The following is a 13,388-nucleotide window of genomic DNA, read 5'->3' on the forward strand; positions in this document are numbered from 1 at the left end:
TGGACAAAACACTCATGCATTTGGTATTTGTTGCAGTACTGCAGACACTATATGTATTATGAGTTGTTTTATTTGTTGCCACAATAGTAGAAAATGAAAAAGTAGAAGGTGGACTGAAAGTCAATTAGTAGTGGAAATAAATTCTGAGAATGCTGTTCTCATTACATTTTGCACTTACTTTAAGTAGTGAGAAACTGGTTATACATCTGACTCTGACATTATAGTACATCTCTAGAAGTATAGAAGAACTGTAGTCTTTTTTTGGGCATATCAATACTTTATGAGCTTTTTCTTTGGATAAAGTGATATCTAAGCACTTTGTACTGAAAAACATTTAAGCATTATACAGAAAATCCAAACACTCTTGGATAGTGTCAAAATTTATGTCTTATTGCAGGTAAACAAAGTATGTTTGTTGGGAAAAACGTTGTTAAATGTCCCAGGTTATGAAGAGAAAATAACTTTTGGCACCATGACGCATTTTGCCTACCCCTTGGATGGAGAAGGTATGTATGCTTTCTATAAAACTTTACCATGGCAACAACAAACTAAGTTTGCTAAATTCCTTCTGCAGTTTTGTATTTATTTGGTTTTTTTAAGATTTTAACACTGAAGTTTTAACTGAAATTTCTTGTCTTTCAGAAGGAGAAATCATAGTTGCCACTACACGCCTCGAAACAATGCTGGGTGATGTGGCCATTGTTGTCCACCCTGATGATTCACGATATACAGTACGTGAAATATGTCATTTCAGTGAATTGCATTCACTTCAGACAAGTGTTAGGTTAATAAAGATGTATTTATTTCCATTACATTTAAAGGATAATGAGTATACAGCATATTTATAAGGACTACCGGGATGTTTACAGCTGGTTAAAAGTGAGTTGAAGATACAACTCACTTGTATCACGTGAACCTTGGTTCACGACCATAATTTGTTCCAAAACTCTGGTCGTAAACCGAGTTGGTCGTGAACCGAAGCAATTTATGTAAATACAATTAATCCGTTCCAGACCGTACGAACTGTATGTAAATATATATATATTTTTTAGTTTTTAAGCACAAATATAGTTAAATATACCATAGAATGCACAGCGTAATAGTAAACTAAATGTAAAAACATTGAATAACACTGAGAAAACCTTGAACAACAGAGAAAACTAACATTGCAATAGTTCGCGCTATAGTGCTAGGAACCGCTCGCTAAAAACACTTTTTTTTTTAATGAGTTTTAAGCATAGGGGAAAAAATGAACATTTGAAAAATCCTTAATTTAATAAACCACCAAGAAAAGTAACAATGCAGGCTACGAACCGATCACCGTAAACAGAAGTGAAAACAAAAACAAGCCTTCTCTACCTTATGCGTCCCTCCCTCCCTCTCTCGCTCGCTCGCTCTCTCTCTCTCACTCGCGCGCCTGTGTGTGTGTACGTGCGTCTCTCTTTTGCGAGCCTGGAGCGCGTGCGCGTCTGTCTGTCTCTTTCGCGCTCCTGTGTGTGTGTGTGTGCACGGCTCTCTCTGCCTGGCGCTGCCTGTGTGTGTGCCTCTGTCTCTCGCGCTCTCTCTTGCGCTGCCTGTGTGTGTGTGTCGCGCTTTCTCACTCTCTCTCTTGCTTGCTGCACAGGACATGCATAGGGAGAGACTGAACATGTACAAACCGAAAGGGAACCTGGCTTGTTCGTATACCAAATGTGTTGTCGTGAACCGAGGCAAAAGTTTGGCGAACTTTTTGGTCGTAAACCGATTTGTACATGTACCGAGACGTTCGTGAACCGAGGTTCCACTGTATATGTAAACTATTGTTACTGTTACATTTTTTTGGTATATGATAATTTTATTTAATTCAATGAATTCAAGAATGAATGCAATATTTCATCATATCTTGTAGTGGGACATGTCTATCTGTTTATACAACTTTAGGTGGCACTGCTTCCAGTAGACATGTTAATCCTGTCTGGCTCAAGAGCATTCTGATCAGTAGATCGTCATTAATCCTTAAGAATTTTACCCTGCATTTATAGGGCATTTAATCAGAAGGAATGCTTGACAGTTTTCTTTATGAAAGACACAATAATTAAAGCAATTTCTGTCTTTCTTGGATGTGGTGAATAATCCTTTATGCTGCGGGCTAGTCTTACTTCAGAACACAAAGTCTTGTGGAGAGTGTGCTATCACTTACTGTATGACCCATATATTAGTAATGATGCATCTGTTTTATCAAACATAAAGAAAATTACATAGTCAATCCAGCTATTGTTGTGGAGATATCACAAAATATGACTTACATAAAATTCTATTATCTGTGAAAGTGCAGCCGTTTTGAAAAACTGTGAAATGTAATATTCTTGCTCTCTGAAGAGTAGAAAGTACATATCTAATTATTGTGGGCTTGAATGTTTATACTAAAAAAGCCAGTTGATGGTGAAGAACTTGCATTGCCATGCGTTTGTCATATGTAGCAAACAGGTTTTGGTTTTCTGGCTACACTATTAGCATTGAGGTGAGCAGTCAAAGATATGATTATTTTATGTAGAAATAGGTTTTCATGGGGTAAAGAAAGTGCCATTTTGCTGTATCTTTTTCTTTCAGCTGCTCCCATTAGGGGTTGCCACAATGGATCATCTTTTTCTACATGTTCCTGTCCTTTGCATCTTGTTCTGTTACACCCATCACCTGCATGTCCTCTCTCACCACATCCATAAACATTCTCTTAGGCCTTCCTCTTTTCCTCTTGCCTGGCAGCTCTATCCTTAGCATCCTTTTACCAATACACCCAGTATCTCTCCTCTGCACATGTCCAAACCAATGTAATCTCACTTCTCTGACTTTGTCTCTCAACCGTCCAACTTGAGCTGACTCTCTAATGTACTCTTTTCTAATTCTGTCCATCCTCGTCACACCCAGTGCAAATCTTAGCATTTTTAACTTTGCCACCTCCAGCTATGTATCCTGGTTTTTGGTCAGTGCCACTGTATCCAACCCATATAACATAGCTGGTCTCACTACAATATAAATGTAATGAATTATTATTATTATTATTACCGTCCTGTAGCTCTTCTCTTTCACACTTGCTGGTACCCACCTGTCACAAATGACTCCTGACACTCTGTTCCAACCATTCCACCCTGTCTGCACTCTTTTCCACCTCTCTTCCACAATCCCCATTACTCTGAATTGTTGATCCCAAGTACTTAAACGCATCACCTTTGCCAACTCTACTCCATGCGAACTTGGGATTCCACTGACCTCCCTCTCATGTACGCACATTTATTCTGTCTTGTTCCTACTGACCTTTATTCCTCTCCTTTCTAGAGCATATCTCCACCTCTCCAGGGTGTCCTCAACCTACTACCTACTCTCACTACAGATCACAGTGTCATCAGCAAACATCACAGTCCACGGGGACTCCTGTCTAATCGCGTCTGTTAACCTGTTCATCACCATTGAAAATAAAACCTCACCACAGTCACACTTCCCTCGTACATATCTAGTACAACTCTTACATACTTCTCTGCCACTCCCGACTTCCTCATACAATACCACAACACTATCATCTCACCTTCTTCATTCCTTTCCTTGACACCGTACCTACCCATCACCTCCTCATCTCTTCTGTTCCCTTCACCAACATGTCCATTGAAATCTGCTCCAATCACCACTCTTTGTCCCATTCTGCTATATAAATAGATAAATTAATATGGTTTTATTGATTATGTCTTTGAATCACTGGTTGAACTAAGCCCTGGATAAAACCTAATCTACTGTAATTGCCGCCATTCTTGCCTTTGCAATATTTTTTACAATTTTATTTCACTGTATATCTAAAGTTATTTACTATGTTTTGTGTGTTAAAGTCATGTTTTATACAGGATAATAAAACCGGTACCTCAATTTGGATTTTGCATACCGATTGATAGTTTATCAGCCTCTTTTGGTCTGTTACTGGACTATAATCTGTGCATGCTGGTCTACTGTATGTAGAGCTATGTACAATAAAGACTGATTCATCCTGGCAGTCAGTGTGTCCTCAGCAGTAATTTTTGAGTGTATTTTAGAATGCCCATTATCTAAAAGTTATTAAAGCAGTTTACACTATAAGTGAATGTCTGAATATCTGCACTGTGTTCAGTTTAACATGATTGATTTTTGTAAAACAGGTAGAAAACCCGGTAACTGCTGTACTATCATAAACCTTATTTTTTATTTAGAGTCTTCATGGGAAGCATGCCTGTCATCCATTTACAGGAAGAATGTTACCCATTCTTACTGACACTTTGGTTAATCCACATCTGGGAACAGGTAATTGACTCTGTACATGAGATACTACTGTAGCTACTACAGCTTCTGCTAAACATATGCTTCATACTTTTAAACATTTAAACCTTTACTGTAACATTTTTCCAAAATGTGGTTGTCTCACAAATGTATTTACTTCTGTACTGGAACATGCACATAAAGCTGTCCTTTGAATGATGGTTTAACCTTGTCCAAATTTTTATCAGCTATTGAAGTACATTTAATTCTTTTTTCTCATGTACACTTAAGATGCTGTATAGTTGACTGGTTTACAACAAAAATAAAACTGTTGTTGAAAATAGGTTGTTTTTTATTGCTTAAGTTGCTTTTTATTGCATTTATTGCCTCCACATTTTACATCACTTTTAAATGCTATGAACAATAATAATTTGATCCCCAGAAAATAATTACGCAATTAAGTAACATATTTATGGTAATAAAGTATGTTTAGGTTAATTATAGGCCAGTTGATTAAAGAACATATCAAACATATGCTTTGATGGCTTTATATTTATATATTTATTGATATTTAGAGGTGCATGTTGAGGTATATTTCACATGCTCTAGTCATTATGTGAAAAGTTTGCCCTTCAGTAATAGTTGATACTATATCACGATTTTCAAATGTTGTTTATATACAGGTGCAGTAAAATGCACTCCTGCACATGATGCTGTTGATTTTGAGATATCTGAGCATCATGGTCTTCCACGTCTCTCAGTAATTCATGAAGATGGCACTATGACAGGGCTCTGTGGAGAATGGCTGCAGGTAGCTACTTTTGATACTTTTTTTAATACAGTTACTGGCCTAAAAGGTTTTTAATTTCATTGAATATTTGACTGATCTGGATGAATCTTTACGTTTTGTTTGTTATTATGGGTGTAGGAAGGTGTCACCATAGATTTATCCTGTCAGACTGATTAAAATATATATTTATACAATTGATTTTTGTTTTATTAATAAAACAATACAAACATTTACACACAGGTCACAAATATAGTCATGCAAGCAATACTGGCTGATCATTTACAAATACACAAGAAACCAAAGAAAAATGCTATTAAATGAAGGAGACTGAAAATGGATGGGGTGTTTGTCTTTTTCTTTCTGGATTGCATCCTATGCACAAAAATGGTTGAGAGTTCCAAAGATTATTTCAAATACTGTACAGATGTACATTTACAGCTACTATATTCATTACATTTTCTGAAAAAAGTCAGTGCCACAGATGGCAAAACTTTAGTCCATGGCAAATATAAAATGGCTTTAGAATAGAAACTGTTGCAAACTAGAAATATGCCTTGCTTATAATGTTAACTTTTAACACTGTTTGTAGCCACAGATTATTTTGATTTTTTCCCTTCAAATATTGTAATAAAGATGATCTGCAGCATCAATCTAATGGGCTTTAACTGTCAAGTCAATTCTCAATGATAATAAATGTGGTTTAGTTCTCACATCTGACCCTCTGTGGCACAGAATCTGGGCATTAAGCTACATGTGCTGTGATTGTTTAAAAATATGTTAAACACTGGTGTGTTTTAATGAACTACATCATTAGTCCTAAGGGAGTATGATGTGTTTTATTCCATAAGTTTAACATGAAAATGCATTAGAACCATGTTTACAAGAAGTTCTTTTCTAGAAAATCAATACTATAGTACTCATGCATAAATGATGGCATGTCATTTTCAAGTTTAAGTTTTATTTGTCATTTGTGATTGGTATTTTGGAATCGTTATTCACTATTGTTCTCTCAATAACAATGGAAGTATCTAATAAATAGCTAGAAGGATTTTTTTAATGTCTGTATCATTTACATCAGTTTAGTATAAACTGTAGTGTAAGAGGATGAAGTCTATCCATCCATTCATTCATCCATCTTCCAAGCCAGCTAATCCAGAGCAGGGAGAAGTCTTTTGTATAAAATATTCCTCTGCTTCAGTGCACAATGTATCGCTTTTGCCATTTATCTACTGTTGACAATTCTGTCATTCACATACTGTATCTGGATTCATCTTCTCCATCTTCATATATATTCTAGTTTAATGTCTTCATTATATTGCCCTGAGAATTAGGTCATTTTTTGAATGTTTGACATTTTCTAATGTTTCTTCCTTGCATGTCCTTAGACACACCTAAATATAGTTATTTTATATATTTCTTGTGGGCTTTAGTAAGCTGTAGGTATTTGTTTCAGAGTCGGGCTCTCAGTGGACTAGTCTTTGACTTCTTCTTAGATAGATGCTTTTATGTCAGAATCAGTTTGAGAAATTATTTGTCAAATTCAGTAAACAAAAAATGAAATGCCCTGAGTTTTGTACATTAATAGGGAGTCAAACGTTTCTTGGCAAGAGAGCGAGTATTGGAGGCTTTAAAGCAGAAAGGACTCTACAGAGGAACTTATGATCATGCTATGGCTTTGCCACTGTGCAGGTACTCATTAGTTTTGCCTTTGTTAAAAGTGTTCTCTTTATTGTGCCTTTTGTAATTTGCATATTTTCTACTTAGCAATTACTATTTTGTTACTGTTTTGCTTGAACTTTCACAACCTTTTCCTGCCACTCTCTGCATGCTCCTTCTGTAGCCGCACAGGTGATGTTGTGGAGCCTCTTTTGAAGAGCCAGTGGTTTTTGAGATGCGATGAAATGGCAAAGCGAGCAGTGGAGGTGAGGGTCATGACATTTCTTTCTGTCTTCTGTTCACTTCATTGTTCTTGTAAACTTAACTGGGGATGGAGGAGAATTCAAGAGGACTAGATAGATAGAGCCTATGTGTTATTTTTGAAACATTCTTATCTGTCTAATTAATTCTGTCATTCAAACCAACATCTATGATTGAGAAAAAAGAAAATAATGGAGTGTATTCCCCTGTAAAAAAAAAAAAAAAAAAAAAAAAAAAAGAAAACATAAAGGAATAAATAATTCACAAAAATTATAGCCATTTTCAAACCTTACAAGCTGTTAATAGACAAGAGGTGTCTGCACTTTTTGGTTGTTTCATTTTTCATAAAGTGTTTAGAAGAGTTAAATTTTCATGCAGAAACTGTAAGTCCCAGTTAAGCCACATTAATTTGTTTTTGCTATAGGAATTATTTGGAGGAATATTCTTTAAAGAACAATCAGAGTGGACAGCTACATTAACTGCAACAGAGATTAAGGTCCTAACTGACCACTCTTAAATACAAGACAGAAAAGGCATTAATATAAAAAATTTAACTACGGTCATTCTTGTTACAGGCAGTGGAGTCTGGCAATCTGGAGTTTATTCCCCATTTCCACAGAAAAACTTGGAACACATGGTTATCATCTATCAGGTATATTAGTGTTGAGTCTTGGAGATTTTTTACATTGTATTTTAATTAATGCCTAACACACCTGGAATACTGTTATTAAGAATAGTATACTTGGAAAGGGATGTTAACTAATTAATGATTATACAGTAATATAGCATTGAACAATAGCCTTCAAAATTGTTTTTGCTTATTTAATATACTGTGTATGTAGAATAGTAGAAGTTAAACATATAGTTATTGAAGAAAATTATTTTTATCAGCTAGAAAATAAAGAAATATGTAAAGGATATAGAGCAAACTGAATCATTAGAAAACAAATATTCAAGTGTATGAAAAGTCTTAGTGGGAAAAAATGTTTTTTGAGGTTTTTAGCATCCTAAGTTAATAAAAATATAAGTCTCAGACATTACATGTGTCGAAAAACTGCAACAGTTTTGGTCTTATTTATAAAACCATCATAGAAACAAAGTTAATCCTAAATTCAGTAGATCCAATTGTATATTAAAATCAATGTACAAAGCAATGAGAACATGCTTAGTATGTTTACAGACACTCGCAATTATGCAAGATTTATTGAAAGCAAAAACAAATAAGAAAACAAATCAAAAAATATTTTAAGTTCAGGTGACATCAAGTGTGAACACCTTAAAACCCAAAGAAAAAAACAACAGCCAACATGAGAATGAATTAACATATTGACCAGATAGGCAATGCAGAATGAATTTTGAAAAGATGCAAGAAAGTGGCTTTTTTGCCATTATCAGATACTAAGAGTCATTCTTCCATACCTCTGTTATCAGTTCCATCTCATCCTCTCCATCACACAATAATGCTATTTCTTGCAGACAGACTGGGAATATCTCTGCCTACTCTCAGTTGAAGGTTGCCTGTTGTCTTGAAGGCTGCCCATATGCATGTCTTTACAGTTTGTGATCAAAGAGCTCAAGGTTGGATTAAGAGGGGATTTGAGCAAACAGCAGGATTCGTATGTGTGATTGCATACACATACATGTGACAATCTTAGTGAATGAACACACATATATCAGTAAGAAGCACCAACGTTCAATAAATACTCCAATCATCTGCCATTTTAACAGAGTTATTTGTGGGTGATTTCTTGATCTTTATATGGCATTATATCCTGCCATACAAAAAAAAATTGGGATTGTGCTCCCCTTGACTTTCTCGTATACTCAGACAGAGGAAAAGGTCATCAGAACTACTTCCAGTTGCGCGATATATCTCAAATATCGTATGTCTTTGTTTCTCATCATAACTAATTGATAATATTGATACACAATAATTTATCTCTATTTATAATCAAACTTTATATTAAAATTACATTTTTGCATGTAAGGAGGTCAAAAACGGTGGTATTTTTTCATGGTTACATATGCATTACCTAGATTACGTGCAAATTAAAGAGTTATAGTCACCTAAAAACATAGAAAAAGTGCTAACATTATGTAATATTTGTTGCAATAAATTGCTACAGATAAAACTGAATTTAGCTGCAGTTAATTATGATAATGCTTGTGGAAATAAAAAAAAATATAATAAAATTAAATGAATTACCACGAAAACGACAGGGACGTTGCATCTTATTATTTCCATTATATCTTTATATTTATAGGGCATGTTCAATGTTTACACGTTATTGTTAAACTGATGGCGTATAAATTAAAATAAAATGAATAATAGTTATTGAAAAAAAATGTTTTATATTGAATACAGTTTTTAATACAGTACAATTTATTTTTTGTATAGCCCAAAATCACACAAGAAGTGCCGCAATGGACTTTAGCAAGCCCAGCCTCTTGACAGCCCCCCAGCCTTGACTCTCTAAGAAGACAAGAAAAAACTCCCAAAAAAACCCTTCTAGGGAAAAAATGGAAGAAACCTTGGGAAAGGCAGTTCAAAGAGAGACCCCTTTCCAAGTAGGTTGGGCGTGCAGTGGGTGACAAAAAGAAGGGGGTCAATACAATACACAGAACAGAACAAATCCTCAATACAGTATAAAAATAAAAATTACAGAGTAATTGTACGGAGTACAATTTAACAGTAGATGATATCACATAATATGGTTTGGATTTGTTTAGAGTCCTGGAGACCTCATTCATCAAGCTGCCTCCCCCATTTGGCCATTCCACAGCTGAAATAGTGCTAATCCTATGAAAGGACCACTCTTTCCCACAATTCCTGCGATCCTCCATCAGGGATGACTTTACCTTAGGCAGGCAAAACAACTTGGCAGGTGCCACATTTGAGTACCGAGAAGAGAAACAGAATAGCTGAGGGTTAGTATCCAATTATAACTATCATGTTACTTATGTTTTAGTGCTAATGACTAACAACAGAGTGCAGTATGTACAGTTAATCAGTAGCTCTAGTCAGGATATGCTAAACTGAAGTAGTGAGTCTTCAGCCGGGATTTAAAAGCTGAGACCGAAGAGGCATCCCTTATAGTAGCAGGCAGACCATTCCACAGTTTAGGGGCCCTGTAACTAAAAGCTCGACCTCCCACCGTTATTTTATTAATTCTTGGAATCATAAGCAGACCGGCATCTTGAGATATTAATGTGCGCTCAGGTCTGTAAGTCATGATAAGATCAGACAAGTAAACCAGACCTTGGCCATTTAATGCTTTATATGTTAAAAGGAGGATTTTGAAATCTGCCCTAAACTTAACTGGGAGCCAGTGTAAGGATTTAAGAACTGGAGTTATGTGTTCGTATTTTCTTGTTCTTGTAATAATTCTTGCAGCAGCATTTTGGATTAACTGGAGGCTGTATAAAGAACAGTTTGAACATCCAGTGAACACCTCATTGCAGTAGTCAATCCTACTAGAAATAAATGCATGAATTAACTTCTCAGAATCCTGTTTATTTAGAAAACGCCTTATTTCCGAACATTTTTAAGATGGAAGAAACATGATTTGGACAACTTTGTAATATGCGCTTTAAATGACAAAGATAACTCCTAGATTGTGGGCTGAGTCAGTAAAATTAATGGTGATTCCAACTGAGTTAAATGATGACAGAATATTGTTGTGATCAGCGTCATTCCCCCCAACAATTAACATCTCTGTTGTATCTGTGTTTAATGACAAGTACTGTAGTTCTCATCCATCCACTCGTTTAATTCACTAACACAACTAATTAAAGACAACATCGGAGAAACTTCATTTGATCTAAATGAAATGTATAACTGGGTGTCATCTGCATACGAGTGAAAATTAACATTATGTTTCCTAATGATAGATCCCAGTGGAAGCATGTAAATTGAGAATACTAAAGGTCCTAGTACTGAGCCCTGCGGGACACCATATCTCACTTCTGTGTATAATGATGAAGTACTGTCAGCACATTTTTGTACATATTGGAATCGATTTGATAAATAAGAGCTAAACCAAGAGAGCACAGTGCCTGTAATCCCAACATCATTTTCTAGTCTGTGCAGTAAAATAGAATGGTCAATGGTGTCAAATGCTGCACTTAAGTCCAACAACATAATTACAGTGGAGTTTCCTTCATCAGAGGATATCAGAATGTCGTTTACAACCCGTATTAGTGCTGTTTCTGTACCATGACCAGTGCGGAAACCAGACTGGAATTTCTCAAATAAATTGTAATGCGTAAGGTGTGACTGAAGCTGATTGGTGACTACTTTTTCTAGTATTTTAGAGAGAAAGGGTAAATTTGAAATAGGCCTATAATTATTTAGTATGTGTGGGTCTAGGTCTGACTTTTTAAGTAATGGTTTAATAACTGACACTTTTAGTGCATCAGGTACTGTGCCATGCAGTAATGAACTACTGATAATGTTTAGAATAGGTGCTGCAAGAACATCCATTGAACTTTTTACTAGTTTTGTTGGCACTGGATCTAGGGAACAAGTAGTGGGCTTCATTTTAGAAATTAAAGTTAAGACTTCCTGCTCGGTTACAGGATTAAAATTACTAAAGTGCTGAATGCTATGAGGCAGGGTCTGCTAAGCTAGTATTTGGTTTGTACTGTGATGCTGATATCTGGGATCTTATTTTTTTTAATTTTCTCATTGAAGAAGTTCATAAAGTCTGAACTGCTAATATCTATTGGTATTTTGCACTGTAGATCTGAATTTCCATTTGTTAATTTAGCCACTGTTCTAAACAGTACCTGAGGATTTTTATTATTGCTATCTATTATTGTAGAATAGTATTCTGAGTGAGCTTTAAAGAGAATGTCTTTATATTTTTTTAACACTCTCTGTCCATGCAATTTGAAAGACATGTAGCTTTGTTGTTCTCCATCTGCGCACCATTTTTTGACACTAATTTAAGGGCTCGAGTGTTTTCATTAAACCAGGGAGAGTTTCTATGTGTTTTAATCACTTTTGTTTTAAGGGGAGCCACTATGTCCAGAGCATCTCTCAAGGTCACATTATAATGTGATGTTAGCTGATCTAAATTGTTTTCCACGTTTACATTTGATGTTAACTGATCTAAATGGTTTTCCACAATTACACTCGACTTACTCAAAGTATCTATAAATTTTGAAGCAGAATTACAATCTAGATGTCGCACTGTCTTTGTTTTAATCTGGGAGTGTGTTGGCAAGGGCAGGACTAAATCAAATGTAATTAAGTAGTGATCAGAAATAACTTCATTTAATGGAGTAATATTTAAATTTTGAATTTCAACTTTGTAATTTAAAATTAAATCTAATGTGTGGTTATGATTATGAGTTGGACCTTTGACATCTGACAAAATCCTACTGAATTTAACAAGTAAGTAAAACATTTGCTAAAAGTGTCAGTTTCCACATCAATGTGTACATTAAAATCCCCCATCAGTACTACTGATCATAATTTATAGCCAACTCAGATAAAAGGTTGCTAAATTCAGTCATGAACAATGAATATGGCATTGGTGGTCTGTAGACTAGCACTATAATTTTGTTGGAATCTGTTTTAATATTTAAAATGAATGCCTCAAAGGATGTAAAGTCGCCTAAATTCTTAGACGTGATTTGCATTTTGTTACAATGAATTATTCCAAGGCCTCCTCCTCGACCAAAATCTCTAGACTTATGAAGGAACGAGTATCCATCTGGTGACGCCTCAGCTAGTGGAACAGTGTCACATTTACTAAGCCAGGTTTCAGTGAGAAGACACAGATCAGATTTTGTACTTAATACAATATCATTTACTTAAACAGCTTTACTGCCAAGAGAGTGAATGTTCAGTAAGCAGCATTTAAAACTGCATGCTTCTTTCTGAACTGGTGATATATTTTTTGTTTTAATTTGAAGTAAATTTCTATTACAGATTTCCCTAGTGGAGGGTCTGGTTTTATCCCTTGGTCTAATTATACACCTTATTTTTTGGTTACCAGGTAATTTAAGGTTTGCATCAAGACTAAATTTACTGGATGCCCCACAACAGGAATTATGGGTAACAGGTTCAGGACAGTAACAGGTGGGATAAACAACAGGCTGTGATTTAAGATTACATGACTGCAGCCTGGATGGTGCTCTAATTAGTCAACCAGGCAGTTTTGCTGCCATATTTTGGGATAATACATAAGATCCCCTCCAGTTAGGATGAAGACCATCTCTTTTGAAAAATCCAGGCCTTTCCCAAAAATCATCCCAATTGTTCACAAACGCTATGCTTTTATTTGCACACCAGGTTTCTAGCCAGCAGTGAAGGGAATGCAATCTGCTATAAATCACATCCCCTCTATATAATCTTGGTAAGGGGCCAGATACAACTAAATTCCGACATTTTCTTTTAGCTTTGGTGCATAGAGAGATG

General features: G+C 35.5%; 1 protein-coding gene across 1 annotated transcript in view; it reads left to right on the forward strand.

Annotated features, from left to right (window-relative positions):
- Positions 1-13,388, forward strand: part of vars2 (valyl-tRNA synthetase 2, mitochondrial) — a 105,925-nt gene that overhangs the window by 39,326 nt on the left and 53,211 nt on the right. The window contains exons 10-16 of the mRNA XM_028800536.2: positions 398-506; positions 643-731; positions 4,209-4,299; positions 4,938-5,065; positions 6,630-6,733; positions 6,885-6,966; positions 7,537-7,613. Coding sequence (XP_028656369.1) covers positions 398-506; positions 643-731; positions 4,209-4,299; positions 4,938-5,065; positions 6,630-6,733; positions 6,885-6,966; positions 7,537-7,613 — 680 coding nt within the window. The remainder of the gene's footprint in view (positions 1-397; positions 507-642; positions 732-4,208; positions 4,300-4,937; positions 5,066-6,629; positions 6,734-6,884; positions 6,967-7,536; positions 7,614-13,388) is intronic.

The sequence above is a fragment of the Erpetoichthys calabaricus genome, chromosome 1, assembly GCF_900747795.2.
Source record: "Erpetoichthys calabaricus chromosome 1, fErpCal1.3, whole genome shotgun sequence".
NCBI lineage: Eukaryota > Metazoa > Chordata > Cladistia > Polypteriformes > Polypteridae > Erpetoichthys > Erpetoichthys calabaricus.